Here is a 20,835-nt window from a genome sequence, read left to right on the forward strand (position 1 = left end):
ACTCGAAGCTGCTAAAAAAAATGGTTGCATTTAGGGGTAAGTACGCCTATTGTTTCTTGGATCAAATCTTACTTGTCAAACAGATTTGAATTTGTTGAGATCGGGGGGAAACTTCCACGCTACTGCCAGTTATTTCCGGTGTGCCTCAGGGTTCGGTTTTGGGGTCAATTTTGTTTCTTGCGTATATAAATGACATTGCAATTGAAATTCATTCATCCGTTGAAAAGTGCGATTTTGCAGAAGATTGTCTAATGTACATAAAAGTTAATTCACAAAGGGACCAAATGTTATTAAATGACTCGTTAATAACTATGCACGAGTGGTGTCACAAATGGGATATGAAGATAAATTTTGAAACGACAACTTTTGTAATAATACTTTAAAAAAACAAGCGAGCCTGGATGATTCATGGTAATAAAACCCGAGACTCAGGAACACAAAAGGGGACGAACAGAACACAACGTCTCAAACACAGCTGAGCTGTGTTTGAGACGTTGTTTTGTGTTCGTCCCCATGTGTTCCTGAGTCTCGGGTTTTATTACCATGGGACAACTTTTGTAACAATCACAAAAAAGAGGTCGCCTAATATATTTCCGTATTCCTATAATGAAGCACCTTTGAAACAATCCGAAACTTTTAAATACTTAGGAGTAATAATTTCAAACGATCTAAACTGGAAGGTACATATAGAGAATGTCTGTAGTGCGGCTTTGCGAAAACTTGGGTTTTTAAGAGGGGCACTCAAAAATACAACGCCTGAAGTTAAATTATGTGCGTATAAGACTCTAGTTCGATCATCTCTTGAATACGCGTACGTGGTCTGGGATCCACCTGTCAAATACCAAATATAACAACTTGAGCGTATCCAGCGACGTGCAGTAAGATTTGTTTATTCGAGTATCGCCGCACGGAATCGGTAACAGAACTATTAAAAAAAGCGTGGCTGCCAACCTTGGGTCAGCGGAGAAAGATTGGAAGGTTAAAATCTTTTCTATCATCTTTACTGGGCATTATAAGATCAGTTCGAGTGACTATATACAGCTTCCTGGTAGAAGGTCACCGAGAGTTAATAGCCAGTTTGGAGTCAAACCGTATTTCCCAAATCTCGATGTTTTTAAGTACTCTTTTCTTGTAAAAACAATTGAGGAGTGGAATAGTTTGGATGGCGACCACTTTGTTTGGATTGACAGTGCCGATAAGTTTGAAAGTGTAATATTTGACTTGTATGCGGAGACATACTAGTATTCTTTGGTGGTGGTGACTTTCGGTGGTGTTGTTGAACCGAAATTGTACTTAAATGATTGTGTTGTGGTGATTGTTCTTGATGTTCGGTTCTTTATTGATGTACACTCCTGAAACAGCCCGAAAGTGCTTTCAGTATTGTAAATAATTAAAATAAATAGATATTGAACTCGTTTGTCAGGTGATATATGTCAGCGCAGTGAACTTGTTTTTGACAGTATGTTTGCCTATGATCTCTAGAAGTTGTCGCTGAAAACATACGGGAGCAAGGTTCAAGCCACTCCGTTCTATAGCATGTGTTTGTTAGTAGATGTATATCTGAATATACGGTCAGTGTCGAAAGGGGGATTTCCGGTCATAAGCTCGTTTACTTTTGTTGCACTTTGGTGAAAAAAAAACTATCTGAGCCAAAAAGTTAAAATCATTAAAACTTGTAGAACGCCAATGATAAATGTATCCTAGACTATCTTGAATTGGCACTTGACAGTTTTAATAGCTCTGACGTGCATGTTTTATGAGTTCAAGGATATTTTATATTATTGTTTTGATAATTTTGCCCCTAGTAAAACAAAAAAGGTGCAAATAAGGCTAACCCCCGGGATCAATCGGAAATTAGTTCGATTAAAGCGAAGGATTAAACGCCTTACAAAAAACAAAATGTGCTAACAACGGTCGGCTAGAGAACACGCGGAGCGAGCTGAGCGATGCACTCAACAAGCCCGTGATTATTACTTTTCTAACACACTGACTAATTTTCTTACAAACGGTCCTCTGAGATTTTGGAGCCATTTGAGCAACAAAAGAAAACCAATCAGCCAAATACGTGTTGACGGTACGGTGCTTGCAGATGACACAACGATCGCTCGTCATTTTAATTTTAATTTTTATTTATTTGTCTTATGTCCAGAAACAGCCGAGGCCTGAGTACTGGTACACACTCACGCACAACATACACTTCAAAATGAAAAAGAAAACACGTACACATAATGGCAGAACACATATAAAACCCGAACGTTGATGCTATTAAGTGTGAATTGTTAGTGCGCTTTTAAAAGCCTACTGACTCCCGAAAACATCAAGTACTGCGCTCAGTGCATTAAAATTGCTCTGAATTCGTAAAATTGGGGAAAATGAACATGTCTTGCACGTAAAACGTGTTGTGGTGTGGACAGTTTACTCGGGGAACATGTATAGAAAGCAGAGAAACAGGCCTAGGGCAACGTCATCTACTATGCACAGTTTTATACAAAAATACATCATCGCGAAAACTGCAACGAGTCTCCAGTGAATGCAAGTTGAGTCGATCTATCATTGACTCGTAGCTCAAAAAAAATGGCGGCCGTATTAACGGTCGTAAACAATGCGTGCCAACTTTCTCTGCACACATTCTAGGCCATTATAGTTGGTCACATCCAGACAGTTCCAATCTACAGAGCCAAGCTCCAGTTTTGAGCGCACTATCGACATGTAAAGCCTGACGAGACAGGTTGGCTCTATGAAAGGGTGGTTCCCGTTTTGACCCATTCCCATTTCAACCTTCCCGTTTGTACCTTCCCGTTTCGACCTGGCTCAAAACGACCTTCTCGTTTCATCCTTTCCCATTTCGCCCTATCCGGAAACAACCTTCCCCGTTCGGCCATCGTTTGTTATCAGTTAGGTCGGTTCGTTTGTATTGCTCGTTAACAGTTGATTAGGTTCAAGTGTCCAATGCCTGTTTTCCTTGCTGACCTCACTTCTCCATTCTCCGAAACAACCTTGGAGACCTGGCACCGTAAGACAAACACGGCGTCAGGGAGGGCTCATCCGAACATTTACAGCTTCATTGATTTGATCAAACGGGATGAGGCTTTGGCAAGGGTGTCTCTTCAGCAGCTTGCAAAGAGTGGTGCCGTGCGGGCCAGGGGGCTCAAGTGGGGCAGCAAGGACCATAAACTATCAGAACTGAAGTGTCAGCTTTCTGATGGCAGGATTTCCCTGTTCGACTTTCTCAACAATTCGAAGGCATTTCCTGATCTATGATATTTTCCTGTGTGCGCGAGTGTTCAGTGTTTGAAATCGTAAACAAAAATAAAGTCGGAATCATATGCCCGTCACCCTGTCTGACTTATCGCTCTCCAAGATATCGAGATCACTAATATAACGTTTTAGAAAAATGCACGCAAGCACTTTGGGTACCCCGAAAATAGCGTCACGATGGCGACGCTATTTTTAGCTTACCCAATGTGCTTGTGTATGCAAGACTTCATTATTGATCGTAGCGCAAACCAAGCGATCGGCAATGTAGCTGTTCATTTCATAGAATTAAAAGGCTGCCATAAAAACCATTACTGTCTTCAGAAGTGCTCACCTGAGCCAGTACTCTAAGCCAAAAAATTTGATGCTTGCTAATACCATTTCGAAGTAAAATTTTAAAAAAGCGACAAGGTCGTCTTTGCAGTAACGGTGTCGCAGAGTGTATATAGACCGTTTCGGGGGTGCGCATTATAAGGATCATCATCAAATAAAAAAAAAAAACACGCTTTAGGTGGTTGTAGTAAGAATAAAATACATTACTTTGAAGCTTGCTTGAAAGAGGTGCATATTTTTAGAAAACATTGGCATGCAATAATATTTCAGAACATATGTTCTTAAGCAGAAAAGGCGCGCAGACCAGGGTTATAACGATTAGACTTTTCGCGAAGAGGTTGCGATGCGCAGGGTCTCATACAAATGGGTTGAAAAGGGACGGGTTCAAACGCAAAGGGTCTTTTGAGTATCGGTTGAAACCGGACGGGTTCAAATGAGAAGGGCGTTTCGGGAATGGGACGAAACGGGACGGATTCAAATGGGAAGGTCGTTTCGAGAATGGGTCGAAACAGGATGGGTTCAAACGGGAAGGTCGATCCGGGAATGGGTCGAAATGGGACGGGTTCAAACAGGAATGGGTTGTTTCGGGCTACACCCCTTCGAAAGGACGGGTAATACGTGAAATGCCTACTTTCAGTCAGTATTTTCTGACGCTGAAACGCGTACGAGCGTGAAAATCGTGAATCGTCACCTTTGAACGCCAACTTAATATTTCACACAGGCATCTTTTCAATGTTACTGAATTTAGAAACCAAAAAGTCTTATGGGCCTGATAAGATACCCAAGACCTTTTTGCGTGGTTTTGCGAATTCCTTGGCAGGCTTTCTAAAAGTGACTTTTTAAATATCTTTCTTGTCGAGCGTTCCGTGAAATGATTGACGTTTGGAACGAGTTCTGTCGGTGTTTAAAAAGGAAGACAACCTATCCTTGAGCCGCTACAGACCAATTTCTCTGACGTGTACATCGTGTAAGAAACCCAACTCAATGACCGAGTTTCAGCACGGATTCCGGAAGGGGTATTCAACAGTAACTCAGCTCGTTACCACACCACACAAACTTGCCTCCACGTTGGAGAAATCTGGTCAGATAGATGTTTTATTCCTCGTCTTCAGAAAGGCTTTTCACAGAGTACCATATGAAAAACTACTTCTGGAATGATCCAGCTGTAATAAAATAGAGTGTCTCCTATCCGCGTGGCCCTAAACAGTATGTAGTGGTTGGTGCTGGCTGCTCAGAGATGCTTGATATGACTTACGAAATACCAGAAGCAAGTGTCTTGGGGCCATTGCTGTTTTTGATATATGTTAATTATATTGTTTCTGTTGTTGCTCCAGGTGTGAGCACCCGTTTATTCGCGGATGAGTGTGCGTTGATTAAAGAATTAACGTGTCCAAGTGATCAAATTGCACTGAATTTGTGTTTAAATTTTATGCAGGATTGGTGCGACCATTGGAAGATGAGCCTGTATCTTGTGAAAAATATTTTTCTTAGAATCACGAACAAAAATAATACTTTCTCTTTCAGTACGAAATAAGTGACTATAACGTTTCTGAGGTAGATAATTATAACCATCTTGGGCTGACATTGAAGAAACATTTTAGCTGGTCTAAACATATAGGCAAGATAACATCCGCTGCCCTTAGGAAGCTTGGATTGATTAAGCAAAAACTAATGAACACGCCCTCTGATGTAAAATTACTGGCCTACAACTCACTTTTAAGAACTCAACTCGAATGCGCAAGCATTGCATGGGATCCCCTCACGAAAATATATATAAATAAACTAGAAAGAGTTCAAAGACGGGCAGTAAGATTTATATGCGATAACTTCAAACGATCCAACTCTCCCTCCTCAATAACGCAGATAAGCAAAATTCACTTGTTAGAGGAAAGCAGGAACAAGTCTCGGCTCAAGTTTTTTTTATTCTTCTTGCAAATGATATGCTTTTTTATTAATTGCCACTCATATCTACAACCTGTTACTACGAGTCAGACCAGACATTATCAGCCACACTTACTGACTCCTTACTTTGCTCACGTCAAGCTTTTTAAATATCTTTATTTCTTCTTTATTTAATTCTTTATATTTAAAAGTTCTTTATTTATATTTCCTGATCGAGGTATTGCTCTCTCGTATTCACTCCCGCTTCGACCATCTTGGTCTGCAGTATGTTATAATTAAAAAAAAATTAAAATGATGTTCGTGACTGCAGTGACAACTGAAGAGGCAAAGTGAGCGGCTTATTATGTTAATGATTCTTACTCTCGTGATTCGATCTTGAGGTTTCTTACCATTGGATCCCATAATCTCTCTGAATCCGGAGCGAAGTTAAGGAGGACTCGCTAGGCCCCACGTTAGAGCCGCCAGTAACAACATGGCTCCGTTTGAATCTTTACCTGGTTAGGTATCTTCTGATCAAGAAGTCGAGCACACTTCAAATGCGATGGTTTTTATTGCCTCGGTGCGTGTAGCCGTTTTCGGTATAGACTGGACTGGTTTTGTGAGGCCGCGGCGCAGTTCCCGGCGTCTGTTGGTCCGCTCGTAGCGTGCACTTTTTACTCTTACGTAAGAGGGAAGGAGTCTTCTCGCACGCTTCCAGTGACGGGCCGTTGTTGACGAGCAATGACACCGGGGCGTAGGCACATGGTTTCGTTTCCCCAGCTTGCACACCGTACGCGACAACGTAAAACCGAGACGCATCACCGTTTGCGCGAAACCGCCGACACCCGAGAGGACAGAGTGGCTCCTCGAAAACAATGGTACGTGGAATGTAGGCGGTGATCGAGGAAAGCGAAAGGCTAGCGCATTTCACCGAGATTCAGCGTATCAACAGCGGCGATTTCGGCATCATTTTTTTTTATGTTTGGTTGGTTTTAGGATGAAAACAGTTGTCAGACACTTCAACGCACACAAGACTGAACGGGACGAATGTCCGATTGTCACTGTGAGCGGCCGGTATTTAAATAGTCAAGGATGCCGTTGTCATTCGTATACCAGGAACCGAGCTACCTCTTGCAATTCAGCGAGGTAAGCAGGCCGTGTTCGGCGATATTTGTACCTGAGTTGTGCACTTCTATCCGGTTAATGTAGCGCAGTTGGGCTATAGTGCCCACGTTCGCGTGTTTGCCGGATTGAGTGGGGAAGAAACCGGATTAATCAGAAAATTCGGGGCCAGATATTTTGGAACACGGGCAGGTTACGCGAACTCAACAAAATGGAACAGTCTTGGCATACGACCGCCACAAAGTTTGTATAATAAATATATATCTGAATTACAGTATTCAAAAATTCATCGACGAATTTCAGTTACTTAGTCTGATAATAGTGATAGTTCAATATCCATCTAATGTCTTCGAAGCCATATAAACAAGGAGTGAAAACAGCATTCATATACCTTTCCAACCTTTATTTAATAATTTGGTGCAGCTAAAATAAACGCCTTGTATACTCGATTGCATATCAAAGCGTTTTCTTAATTTTGCTTTCAGATTTTTCCCCTTAAAAACTGTGAAACTCCAGCCGAAACGCAACTTCTTTAGACACACAAAAAAAATAATTTAAAGCATGTTTTATCCTTTAGTAGGTGGTGCTAGTTTAAGCAAGAGAGATTATTATCGGATATAAAAAAAATTATCACCTTCTGATTTGAGTAACCGCTGCTCAGTTTTTCCTGAAGTCACCAATACAGATACAAGCGGTTTCTTTCGCTAGTTGTTGAAGAAATTCCTAGAGTAAAGCTTATTTTGTTGTTGACATGTATAGGACTTTTCAGTAGTCGTGCCTGGGTGCAACTATAACTGACCTTCAATTTCTCTTTCCTCTCCTTTCTTACACCTCACTTCATTCCTTTGGTCGCGAGACTGGTTATTGATTTTGATACAAAACAATTGTTATGTCCAAAAGGCTGTCTTGGGGTTACTTCGTAATTACTCATTTCAGTGGCTAGGCAACTCGAAAAGGTACAAAAAAGAGAGTTATTTCGACTGAAATCCGAAGTTCGCGAGAGTGGTTTAAAAACTAACCTGCCGAGACGTGTGCTACCAAAAACTTTTCAACGATGGGCAAAACTCTCCGTAGGTCTTCTTTCGTTGGATTGATTTTTCTTACATCTATTAAAAAAGAGTAATGTCAGAGGGTAAACTTTGACTCTGCTGGTTTGAGAATGTGGCGCCTTCAAAAACTTCACTGTGCTTTTTACAATCACCATCAGACTTAACGTTTGCCACTAATGGTGAGCAGCCAGGATTACAACCCTTCACGTTTGTTGGTGCTTCTCTTGACTAATAATGCAATTAAATTCAAAGGCGGAAACCTTTTTATTTAATTGCGCTCCTTTGGCGCTTCCCTTGACTTCCTGGAAGTGTCCGCAAACAGTGCAGTGAAATGTAATTAAGCGAGATGCTCATTGCTCTCCTGCCATGTACTGTTATGGGCGGGCTAGAAAGCGACTTTACGGCCTTCGCTCTCGACTAGAAGCAAATGATTTGTGTTAGCCACGTGAGGGTGCGAGCATATTACCCCGCCCAACACTGCTTGAATTATCCTGAATGACTGTTCCCCGTACAGTGTGATTCGAAATGTGTGCATGTACTCATCTCACATAACTGTAGTGCGCCGATCGAAATCTTGTTTCACTTACGATAATTAAAAACTCGTTTCTTTTGGAACAAAAGAGGAAGAGGGGCTCCGCTTATGCCCCGGTAGGCAGGTGGACTCGGGACCTGTAGGTCTAATTATTCTGGAAGCATCTCCAGCTCGACCACTGAAGAAATAGGCTCACATTGAGGTTGAGGTTCCTATACTCAGGAGTTGAAACGATGTGGGAGGGGTAGGGTTTGTAGAATCCAGGCTTGTCGCTAACCCGATAGGAGACTTGGAAACCAATATCGAGATAAATGTTTCACCATGGCGCTCTACCGGTCATCCGAACGAAGGAATGTTCCGTGCCCCACGCCTGCCGCCCGAGCTAAGACTACTAAGGCTAAGTCGCACCTATCCCAAGAAACATGCACCCCATCTACAACAAGGCACGCCGAGAAGCCCGGATACGAGCCTTCCAAATCCATTACGAACACTCCCAGGACTCTTGTTTTGCTCGTTACATGGATGCTTCCCCATACCCCCAACAACCAGCCCATGCCGTGAGCGTCGCCGACGCCTATTGCAAAGACCTGACGGCAGCTACAACCCCCACTAGGGCTATCGAGACTGAAGAAGAGCTCGCCATTGCTTTGGCGGCCACCACTGGCGACGAGTACATCACTGCACTAACAGACTTTCAAGCCGCCTGCCGCAACTTATTACTAGGCCGCATATCCCCAGCGACCCTCAAAGTTCTACAAAACGTGTGCTAGCTCCCGGAACTCCATATCGTCCGGACCCCCGGACACGATTCCTTCGAGGGAAACGAAGCGGCACACGCCGCTGCCCGCGCTCATACACACCGGACCGTTCCTCAAGAGGCCGACGACACGCAAACCCCATGCACCCTTAAACCCACTCCTCTTCAGAAATACACGGACATCCTCGCTCATTACCGCCACGAAAGACGACAGTTCCCGCCACCGCACCCCCACCTATCCAGAGCCGAAGCGACCGCTTTTCGTCGGCTACAAACCAACTCGTAATCCCACGGTACTGCACGCCATGTACCCCATCCTCTACCCTGCTACCTGCAACTTCTGCTCCCAACCTGGCCCCCGGTACCATATGGTCTGGGAGTGTCAGCAAACCCCATCCCTTGCCCCCAACCTTCACGCAACCTACGAGCAGTGGGTGGGCCAGCTGACCAGCTCCGACCTCTTAGCCCAGCGTAGCCTGCTGGAGACGGCCCTAGCAGCCAGCCCGGACCAGGGCTTCCCGGACTAGAGGAGGCCCCCCACCGGGCGGCATTATCGCCTGAAGATCTATATATTAAAAGTTTATTCTTCCTCCTCATTCATAGGGAAAAAAAGCGGAAATGTAAACACCTGTAAACAACAACAAAAATCTTGTCTAAACAGATTTTTTTTTAAGGGTAAGTTTTACCGATATTACGCTGTTACCCGGACATAAAAAACGCAAGGTCTGGCGTTCTTCAGATGCCGAAAGCCTTTCTTCACGTCACCTAGAGCTCCGGACTCGGAGCGAAAATAAAGGTTTTCTCTCTCTCTCTCTCTCACGTCACCTACAACCTCAATTCAGATCTTCTTCTTTATATGTGTGTATGTATGTGTGTGTGGTTCGGGTGTTTGCAAATTGTAACTTGTCAGTCCATGGCGAAAGGGAAGCACGCTGGTACGAATAGCCGCACACTTGGTGAAAACAATGTTAAGCAAACTCCTCAGGTCAAAGTGTTTTCTACCAACGAAGAAAAAAACTGTCAAAGTGCACACGAGCTGGTGTAGCGGATATGTGCGCGCCTTTTCTTGTGATTCCTTTACTCCTCTTTGCTTTCGAGGACGCGGAGAGGACACAAAACGATCGTCGACTGCGCGCCTTCCAAAAGCTCGAGACAATTCCCAATGTTCTCCTCGGTAATAGTGCCTATAACAGTTTGCATAATAGAGAGTTTTAGAATAGCGCACGCTAAAGCTTTGCGCACGCAAAGAATAGCGTCGTCGCTACTGCGCATGCTCCGAACGCAAACCAGGTTTCGCGCTTTGCGTTCGCAATTTTAGCGTGCGCTATTTCTCGGAAATAGCGTGCGTGCGCAAAGAGTCTTTGCGCTTCTCCAAGGAGGATTCGTGATGAGAAGTTGGCTAAAGCCAAGACGAGCAGAGTTAAGCGAAAATGGCGGCTTCCAGGATTATGTCGGCGGCTGCTTTGGCGGCGTCGTGAGTGCGACGTCGGCGGCATCCTCGCGACTGCGAATTTCAATACGGGACGACATTGTGCTCGGTTTGGCAACGATCACCGGCAACTTGATGCTTGTGACGCGCGAACGTTTCTCGGCGAAGGTACGGTGTGCGAAGGTCAGTACACGAGACCTGGGGGATCGGTGGCCGAGTGGTTTAGCGCACACCAGCTCGGAGCACGTGGAGCGAAAGCTCGCGCTGCAGAACCCAGGCAACCTGGGTTCGAGCCCCACCCCTGCCCGTTTCGATCTGGATGAGCATCGTACCGGCGTGCGGTCGTGTATCACCACTGCGTGATGCACGTTAAAGACCCCAGGCTAGCGGCTGTACCGCACTGGCTAAATTTCTCATCTACAGCTGGGAGACTCGTCGCCCCTGTGAGGAAGACCAAGTTCTAGGCTGTATAAACACACACACAACCCAATTTTTACACGAGACCTCTCTTGCCGAGGCGACGCAAGCGGACACGACCGGTCAACCGCTCGCGTCGCATTCTCATATTTAAACAAATCTAAAATTGTACTCTAGACCAAAAAAACTTGTTTTTTTCTAAAGTTATAGCATTTCGTGTGTGAATTAAAAATTGTGACTGTATCTTGGTGGCGTTGCAAGCGCGAGATGCTTGGGCTTTTGCGTCGCGACGGAGAAACGCTATTCTAAAACTCTCTCGCGTCGCGTGCGCTAATACAAGCGCTAAATTTAGCGCTAGCATGCGCTAAAATTGCGTACGTTATTCTAAAACTCCCTAATGTTACGACAGGAAGGGACGCTCCGTTTTCCGCTGATCAAACGTCAATACAGAAATCAACTGAAAAGGATGTTGCATTAACCGGCATTCTGCTCAAATGATATCAGAACACTTATCATCTTTGGGAGATACGAATGTTTATTTGAATTTGTTTTGCTTTTGACCTACTATTCTAAAAGTCTCAGGTTGCCTACACCCCTCCCACCCTCTTCGTGAGTTATGGTTTCTTCCTTTTTTTTTCCGAATCTAGCACTGTTCGTCGGGAATATTATGGTGCCTGGATCGCGTATTTGACTGGTGTGTTTACCGCGGCCAAAAAAGTGGTCCCTCGATTTCAGCCTGATGACGTCATAAAAGTGTCATGCTGTCGCCGGTCGCGACCCTGGTGGCGTCCCAACAGTTATGGTGTATGCAGCAGATGCCTGTTCTGCTGCAGGTCGCTTTCCACGGTGACAGTTCACGGAAGCTAGTGTAGCCGGAAGTTGGGACGCCTAACGGGACGCCGTGACGACAGCGACACTCGCGTTCGCTCGTGCTTTTTGCCAGCATTTCTACGGCCAACCGCCAGGATCGCGACAGGCAACAGCATGACACTCGCGTCATTTGTTGCCACATCGGGACCACTTTTGATGTATGGGCGGGATAGGACGCTAAACACATCAGTCGAAGACGCGCTCCAGGCACCATAGTAATATATCACAACTTTCAGCGATGGTGGTACCGCGGTGTGAGAGTCGTGCTCCCTAGCTCCTTGATGATCGGCTTCAGAATGAAGGTGTTTGCTTACACCTTCCAGACGTAAGATAAGACTTATATAGCTCGTATTTCACAAAATTAGAATTACTGCTGTCTCTGGGGGGGGGGGGGGGGGGGGGGGGGTGAAGAACACTGAGCTGTGGTACTGCCGTACCAAGAAACGGTAGGCACGGCATGGCATACGTGCTCCTACAATTCCGTCTCAATCGAAATTATACACAGTATACATATATATATACACTCCGTGCGACGCGACTGGCGCGCCGCCGCGCGGCCGTTACCGGAGGTAGGCAGTGAGAGCCCCAGCAAAACGAAACCACGCCGCGTACATTGGTACGCATTGAAGTCGGAGCGGTGGGGTTGCGCTGGGTTGACACCATGAACTGCTGCGTCGTTAAGTGCTCCAATAGTTATGCGTCGTATCCCGTGGGGACGAAGTTTCGCAGTGTTTCACCTCGCCGATGTTTTGTGGAACAGCGACAACGATGGACCCGTGCCGCACGACGCGAGAAATTTGGTCTCCCAATCATGTCTGCCCCTGTGTCGGCACGGCTGACATATTCTACATTGCCGCTTTGCGCTCTGCGTTTGTTTTCGTACCAGTAACGCCCACATATCTCAGCTCGAACTGAAATGCCATCCCACACTCGCGGATATGCAGAGCGAATTTCGTTGAAGGAATGCCCTCCAAAGAAGTTTCGTTCCCATCGTATGTGTCGACGATCATTCCGGACAGTATGGTACGCAGTCTTTACTTCATGAAGAAAGATTCGGACGGTACAAAACGTGACAGATATAAAACTAAGGAAAGCTGCAATGCCACTTGGAATCACTGGAGAATCTTTGATTGAGTATGGAAGTTTATGTGGTGTGCTTTCTTTTTTGATCAGCCTCCTTTTGGATGTGGAAACGCTGACAACCCGAGTCTCGTAGACAACAACTGTTTTTTCTCGGCTTTAGAGCCACCTATCGCGAACTGGAAGCACCGTCCACTGGTCCCTTCCTACTTGTAAAGTGTGCACCTCCCGGCCATGATGAGTGGTATTCTTTTGACAGCCTTTGATGGTCAAAACCGGTTCCCATTTAGTTACGCCGCCCAAAAGCATTTCCACCTGGTTAAACTATGCCACCCGTTTTAAGTATAAGTGTTTTGTCAAGTTACGGTTGTCCAAGTACCTGTTGCCGAAAATCATCACCTCGCACAACCAGATTACTACACAACAGCTGACCGCAAAAGCCTTTGGCGGCCAAACCGTGTGTTGGCCGGCAACTTTATTTTCTCAGCTTTGAAGCCACCTTTCGTAAAGTTGTTTCAATTCAAAGTACAGTGCACTAGTCCCTTCCTAAGTGTAAAGTCTCCATCTCCCACGACGAGTGGCATTCTTTTGACAGCCCTTTCACGGTCAAAACCGTTTCCCATTCACTTAAGCCGCCCAAACCAAATTTCCACCGGGTTTCCCTATGCCACCTATTTTTGGTATTATAACTGTTGTGTCAATTTACGGTCATGTCCAAGAACCTGTGTCCAAATCTGCACTTTGCACAGCCCGGTTATAACACAACATTTTGGGTCCAATATTGGATATTCCTGACAGCTTTATTCCTTTGAACCATAACTTTCACACCTCTGCTGTCTTAATAAAACTTGGCCCACTTAGTGCACAAACTTAGTGAACATCTCACTCGCCTCCAAATATCATTGTCCCAGCAGTCCTACGTTTACAGAGACGAGCGGAACAAATTTCTCACTGAGAGCAATTATGGTGGCGGCCGTCTTGCTTTTCGGAAAATTGCTCAAACCCCTTTTTCGATCGTAATTAAAGAAATTACCCCTAATAACGACTCAAACTCAATATATAAGAAGCGAAGTACCGCTAAATGCCCTTCTTAGGTCTGCCGCAGCACTCGTGCAACGTTACCCTCAACTTATCGGCTCAAAAAGCAAAAGTTCCGTCCGTGCGCGCTTCCGCCGCCACAGCTTCGCACGCGAAAAAGCGCAGCCGACGCTACGACCAAATGAGCGTAAAAAGCGCAACACCTTTCTTAACGTGTTGCTGGCCCAACCAAACAGGTTAAAGGGGCCCTGCAATCATATTTAAGCCTCTACCTGTTTTGCCGTTTCCACGTCTCCTGGGGTTCGAACAAGCCAAAGTAACTAAATATCAGTGCGTCATATTTTAACCGGACGACGCGGAAACCTCCTTCACCTACAGGGGCGACCCGCGGTGCCGAAAACGCGCGAAATGTGACGTCTTTTGTCCAGGGCTTACTGATACTAAAAGCTTGTTTAGCCGAAATACAAAATATAAGTGGCACGAGCCGTTCCAATTCTTTATAAAAGTAGTTTTTGTTCAGTATTTTAGATAAGAAGAGAAACAAATGCAATGCGGATGGCAAGTTCGTCTGCTCCTTGCGTAGGGGGTAGCGGTGACGTCAGAACGCCGAGCCCTGATTGGCTGATCGAGCCCCCCTATCTGAGCGTCGTCTGCTTCTTTGCAACGTCGTCTGCGTCTGTCTTACGTTTCCTGCGACTTTCGGAAGTGCAGAGGCCAGATTCACGAAACGATCTTACGCCAAAAATGTGCGTAAGACAAAACTTAAGAACAAATTCGTATTCACGAACGAAATTTTCGTAAGTTTTGCGCAGGTTACGGCGAAATCCTACGACAGCTCCGAAGCTGTCTTACGCACTTCTTACGATCAAGTCAGCATGGCCGACAGCGTCGCGGTCGCGACGGCCCACGGACGTTTATTTTTCTACGTGAGCTTCTCACGCGTCCTGACTTCAAGCAGCAAAAAAAAAAAAAAAAGTAAAAATAACTTGAAACAGAGCACGACGAACAAGAACGCTGGATCCACAGACACCGGGGAAAAGCTCCAACGGCGACGATTCCACCGAACGCGACCAAACGAGCTGGGCAGTTAGGCCTAGCAGGCACTCCGCGACTCGGCGGCCGTCTGCCCGCAACCGGCTGACGTGCTGAATGGAATATGCCCGCGCGACCCTTGTGAACCCTTCCCGTGTTATACTTTGATCGCTGACCTCAATTTTAGATTAAGAGGTCAATTTCTTCCTCTTGTTATATCCTTGTTTCCCGAGGCAACGGTGACTCTCGCCGGTGAAAAAGCGGCGAATCTCCGACAGACGTAGGAAAGGTAAAGCAGCCATCGCTTTGACTAGCAGACGTAAAGCAGACGACGTTAACTGCGCCAACCCGCCGGCGCCGTTAAAAAGTGAGGGGTCTCGCCGCACACGAATGGAGGTAAAAAGTATTTGGGAGGGAACTTGCGGACACTAAGCAAACAAACAACCTAGGCGCCCCGGGACACCTCGCCAGTGAGTCCTTTGACTTCCCTCCTTGATGCGCGTCTGCTAGTTGTTAGACGAAAACAACGTACCGCTCGAGTTATTTCGAGTTCGCTCCGAAAGTCGCAGGAAAGGTAAGACAGACGCAGACGATGTTGCGAGCAGACGACGTTGCAAAGGAGCAGACGACGCTCAATAGGGGGTCGCGATCAGCCAATCAGGACTTGGCGTTCTGACGTCACCGCTACTTCCTTTCTCATGCGCAGAAGACGAAAATGAGCCCACTTGCGAGGCGTATTTAGAAAGTACAGAAACAAGGAATGGCCCGTCGACGTACCCGCCACCAAGCGGTGGAAAATGCGGCGCATACTAGGAGGGTGTAGCGAGATCAGGCACCCAGAGCCGTCTATGCAGAGAGTTTGGTCAATGGGAGGCGCGGGCAGAGCCATGGCGTGCACCAGACTCGGGAAGAGGGCTTGGCACGCTCTCTTGACCAACCAGAAGCCGAAAAGAATCCCCTAGCAGTGGTAGCGAGAAACAGTTCTGATCGAAGGTCTATGTTCGTAAATGATTCTATTAAGCGCGTAAGAGTGAAGTGTAGTAACTCTTCGTGGTTGAAAACAGGGTGCACGTGTTGTTTTGATCATGATCATGCAGAAAGATGTAAGAAACAAATGCGCCGCTCAACTCTGTTTTGCTCGGACAGTGTGCGACCGCTCAGACGGCCGATTCCCGGCCCTCGGCGCACGGATTATGTCGATCGTTCCGCTAGTCGCACTCCTCCACTATCATTTTGGATGAGCGCGATTGCAACATCACGTGTACTGTATTTTCAGTCATCGAGAGTTACTCTAATGCAGTTATCAGGTTTGTTTCTCGCGACCACCGCCAGGGCATTATTTCCGGCTTCTGGTTGGACACATTCGAACTTCTGAAGACGCCCTGGAACACGCCCAGCCCGCTTTCAGCCAATGGCGCCTCCTGATTTGTCTCCTATAGACCGTTCCATTGTTGTTGTTGTTGAAGACGTTTATTGATAGGTGAAAATTTCACCAGTCAATTTGTTGGAGCAAGTTTAAAAATGAATGGATAGGCGGGACATTGGCAATTTACAAGTAATAGTATAGCTGTGGTCCCGCCACTTGGAGTATAGACCCCCTAGATATGAATGTCCAAGCCGGTCTCACTCAGAAATCCGAGCAGACTGGACAGGACCGCGACACGCATGTCTTTTTCTCCCACTGGTTTACACCAGGCTTCGAAGCACGTAGGGCGGTGTTGTTGTTCTAGCGTGTTCAGGGCTTTCGTCCTTTCTTCATTAAAAATCGGACAGTGCCAGATCAGATGACATTCGTCACACTTGACGTCTCGATTTCTGCAGTAGATGCAGCCTTCGGAGCAGGCTTCTTCTTCTTTCCTTTGCTTCTTTGACAATAGACTATAATCGTGATCTACTGCCGTTGAAGCGTTGGCGAGTTTCGTCTTCCTCTCACGGGCCGCTCGCTCCCATCGCTGGGTGCGGGCTGGCGTGATGCCGGCTTGGGCCCTTAGCCTTCGGAGGGTGACTGTCTCGTGCCGTCGGAAAGTTCCCGAAGGAATGGTCGCTTCGGGGGGCTCGCCTCTGGCGTTCAGTTTGGTCTGCTCAATTTTCTTGTATGCTGATTTGATATTGAGGATGGTTCCCTCGGGGTCGTACAAGTTGAAGGCGGGCGGTGGCGGTTCCACAGAGGGGGCTGGCCCCGGGTCCTGGCGTCGAAGGTCGATACGATTAAGCTCTTCGATCGCCGCCCGGTGCGCCCTCTCGTTGCCGGCGATGCCCGCGTGACCGGGTATCCACTCCACCCTGATGGTGAGCGGGTTTAGGTCGCGCCGTTCCAGGTTCTGCGCCAACCGGAATATTTGTCCGACTGCTCCGTGTGCCATGACTTGCGTCCTGAGCGCTCTCACGGTGGCCTGGGAGTCCGTGAAGATGCGCAGTGTGCGGAATTTGTCGCTCGATGTCGCAGCCGCGTCTTTGATGGCTTCAAGTACGGCTCTGACTTCCGCTTCCTGCGCAGATCCGCATCGCTGCAGCTCCGTGCTTTTCGTTGTCTTCTCATAATGCCACGCCGCCGTGGCCGCCACTCCGTCTTTGAATGCTGCGTCAGCGTACGCATAAAGCTCGTCGTCACCTCCGTTCTTCTGCTCGTGCCGTCGAGCAAATTTGCGCCTTCTGCCGGTGTTTGTCGCCGAGTTCATCCTTCTCGGGATCGGCCTGGCTGGGGTGACCGTTGTCTTCTGCCACGGTGGGATGGGATCCGGTATCGGTGGTGGAGTTGTCGTTGCACACAGAGAGCTCCATGAGGGCATGAGTTCTGCTATGGCCCTGCCCTGACGGGTATGTGTTAGTTTGGCAGCATACATCCACTCCTGATGCCGTTGGATCTCTTCCAAGGAGAGCATAGGTACGGCTTCGTGTAGTAATTCCAGGCGCGTACACTTCGGCAGGCCCGAGATGCAGCGTCGCGCGTCATTCATTAGTGTTTCCAGTTTGGCCCGTTGATTGGTGTTGAGTTTGTAGAAACGAAGGCCGTAGGATATTTTGGATACCAGGGCGGCTTGTACTACGGTCCTCGCTAACCTTTCTCCGAGACCCCCGACTCGTGTCGCTAGTCGTCGTACGATCGAGAGCCCTTTCTTCCAGGTAGTTCGCATTCGCTCAATCCAGATGGTTGGGTCGCCGCCCGAGTGAATGTTCACTCCTAGGATGGAGTGCTCTGTCGCCTTTTGAATCTGCTGCCCGTTAAAACGCAGGTCAGCGTCGACCTTGTCCCAGTCTTTCCCAAAGGCCATATATCTGGTCTTCTCGGGCGATGGACGAAGGCCGCTCTCTGTCAAGAAATCGCTCACCACGTCGAGGGCCCGTTGGATCGTCGTCTCAGGAAGAGGCGCGCTGTCACTGCCCATCGTCCACACAGTGATGTCGTCCGCATAGACCGTGAATGCTAGGTCCGGAACGGCAGCGAGTCTCCATAAGAGAGGCGCCATCGCCAGGTTGAATAGCATCGGCGACAACACTGATCCTTGCGGCACGCCGATCTCGTTGGATTTCTCTGTACTACTCCTGTGCTTGCCAGTTTTCACCAGGTATTTGCGTCCGCTTAGAAAAGACTTGATGAAGTTCAGTGGCCTGCCTCGCACCCCTAGCTTGCGAGTCGTGTCGATGACTGTGGTGTGAGGCAGGGTGTCGAAGGCTTTCTTGATGTCCACTGCCACCAGGAGTTGGCGGTGGCATTGCGTCGGCCGGTTCATTAAGTACTCTCGAATCAGTACTAGACTGTCCTGTGTTCCTAGATTTTTGCGGAATCCTGTCTGAGCAGGGTGTAACAGCTCCCTCTTCTGCTCGATTATCCAGTCGATCCGTGCAAGCACCATGCGCTCCATCAGTTTGCACAGGACAGAAGTGAGCGAGATGGGGCGCATGTTGCTCGCGCAGTCGGGCTTCTTCCCTGGTTTCGGGATGGGGCACACCCAGGACAGTTTCCAGCTATCTGGGATGGTGCCCTCGCGCCAGTGGTCATTGATTAATTTCAACAGGTCTCTCTTGATCGCCTCCGGGAGGTTCTTGAGCATGGAATTAGTGATCCCATCTGGCCCCGCCGCGCTTCGCTCGTTGCCCTTTTCGATCGCTGCCTCCATTTCCCACTGTGTAAAATCCGCTTCATACTCCTCGTTTTTCGATTCTTCATGGTTGTAGATTACCGGGTTTGGGCTGGTAGCGGGCTGTGGGAAAAAGACGTCCCCTATCTCATCTAATATTTGCTTGACTTCCTTATTTTCCGCTAAAGCCAGGTTTGGTGCCGTGTTTCCCCCCTTGCTCTTGCCCAGCATCACATTGCATACGGCCCACATACGTCTCAGTGAAGTTCGTTCGTTGAATCCTTCGCACAACTTGGTCCAGTCGTCCCTGCACAGGTTGTTGGCGTGTCGTTGCGCCTCCTTTGCGTACCTGTTTGCTTTTCGGATGTCCCGTTTTTTCCGAGTGCGACGGTAGCGTCGCAAGTACCGTATTTGCACGAATATAACGCGAGTTTTTTTTTCGAAATTACGTGCTCCAAAACGCACCTCGCGCTATATTCGGAATCGAGTTCAGCCGCGAGGCGCGCGAGTCTGGAGGAAGCCATCCCTCCGGTTCAATGCAAAATATCCGGCGGGAAAAGAAGTGGGGGTGTGGAAGGGAATTTATTAGCTATTGGGCCACGTAAAGAGGCAAATAGAAAACATATAAAAAAAAACATTTTTATCGCTTGTGTTTGTATAACGCGCGCACGCCGCAGAAACTCAGCGCGCGCGCGCGCCATGTGGGAATGCGGGCACTGGCCAATTCGAGCCAAGCCAAGCCGGACCAAGTCAAGTGAACTCAAGCCAAGCTAAGACTGGCCAAGACCACCAGCCGCGTTTACGCAATCGTGCAACACGAGGCATTTGTTTATGGAGAGGGACCAGAACAAGAAGTGTGATCGTGTATCGGATTCAGCAGTCTTTTTTTTCTGCCTGCGCATTGTTTAGTTTCTGCTTCAGTGTGATCTGGTGTTTGTGTGGTGGTGCTTCTGCTTCGTGCCTTGTTTGGATTGTGGGCTGCCGAGAAGCTCAAAGAAGCTTGCACGGAAGAAAAAGGAACTACCAGACAAGCAGGTGCCGTGCTGCTGCTTATTGCGTAGTCGCCAAGTGGATTGTAAACGGAAGGACCTGAGCAGTGAGGATGAGCGCAGTCAAAACATAAACTGATATTTCTTCTATTTCCATTGACTTTTCACATCTGCTATGGCCCCGAGTGCGAGAAATTGACGCGGCCTCGGTTCGCGTTATAATAGTAATAATATTTTGTTTTCTTTTTGATGGCATCAAAATTTGCCCTCGCGTTATATTCGTGGTCGCGTTATATTCGTGCAAATACGGTAGTTTGTTCTTTTGCGCCAGAGGGACAGTAGCCTGGTGTCCGGGATCGGCGCTCCTATTTCGACTAGGGTCTCGACCGTGGAAGTCTTGGCCGCTTCCCTCATTCGTTTTGTCAGGTCGTCAAAGGTTGTACCCGTAGACTCTTCTAGAGCGGCACGGAAGTCGTCCCATACTGTGGTCTTGACCGTTCTCTTTTTCTTGCGTCGCTTTGTTTTGCCAAGTATCGACGTCTCTATGGGGTGGTGGTCGCTGCCCCACGTATCTTCGAAAACTTTCCATTCGGTCTTTCTCGCAGTACGCGAGTCGGTCCAAGTCAGGTCGGGCGTTGTGTCTTGCTGTTTGATATTGGGCGTGGTCCGTGTCTTAGCACCCTGTTCGTTGATTAGGACCAGTCCTGTTCCGGTGGCTCTGCGGAGCAGCTCAGTACCCCTGATCGACGATTTGGCGTAGCCCCATTCTTCATGTTCGGCATTAAAGTCCCCTCCGATCAGGATCGTGTGCTTCCTTTTCTTACCGTACTCTCGTACTAGCTTCTCTATCCAGCCATGGTCGATTTCTGATCTCGTTTTCCTTGCCGTTGATGTCCTAGGTCGGTAGTACACTGACACTACCAGGATCGGGCCGTCGCATTCGCTCTCCACCAGAACGGCCACCACTTCTTG

At 47.6% G+C, this 20,835-nt stretch overlaps 1 protein-coding gene across 1 annotated transcript; it reads right to left on the reverse strand.

Moving 5' to 3' along the window:
* Positions 1–16,375: 16,375 nt before the first annotated feature.
* Positions 16,376–18,280, reverse strand: LOC115308396. Its single transcript, XM_029966286.4, has one exon. It carries the CDS (start codon positions 18,278–18,280, stop codon positions 16,394–16,396), a length of 1,887 nt encoding a protein of 628 aa, XP_029822146.4. The 3' UTR covers positions 16,376–16,393.
* Positions 18,281–20,835: the final 2,555 nt, after the last annotated feature.

The sequence above is a fragment of the Ixodes scapularis genome, unplaced genomic scaffold (assembly GCF_016920785.2).
Source record: "Ixodes scapularis isolate PalLabHiFi unplaced genomic scaffold, ASM1692078v2 PGA_scaffold6__148_contigs__length_123643588, whole genome shotgun sequence".
Taxonomy (NCBI): Eukaryota; Metazoa; Arthropoda; class Arachnida; order Ixodida; family Ixodidae; genus Ixodes; species Ixodes scapularis.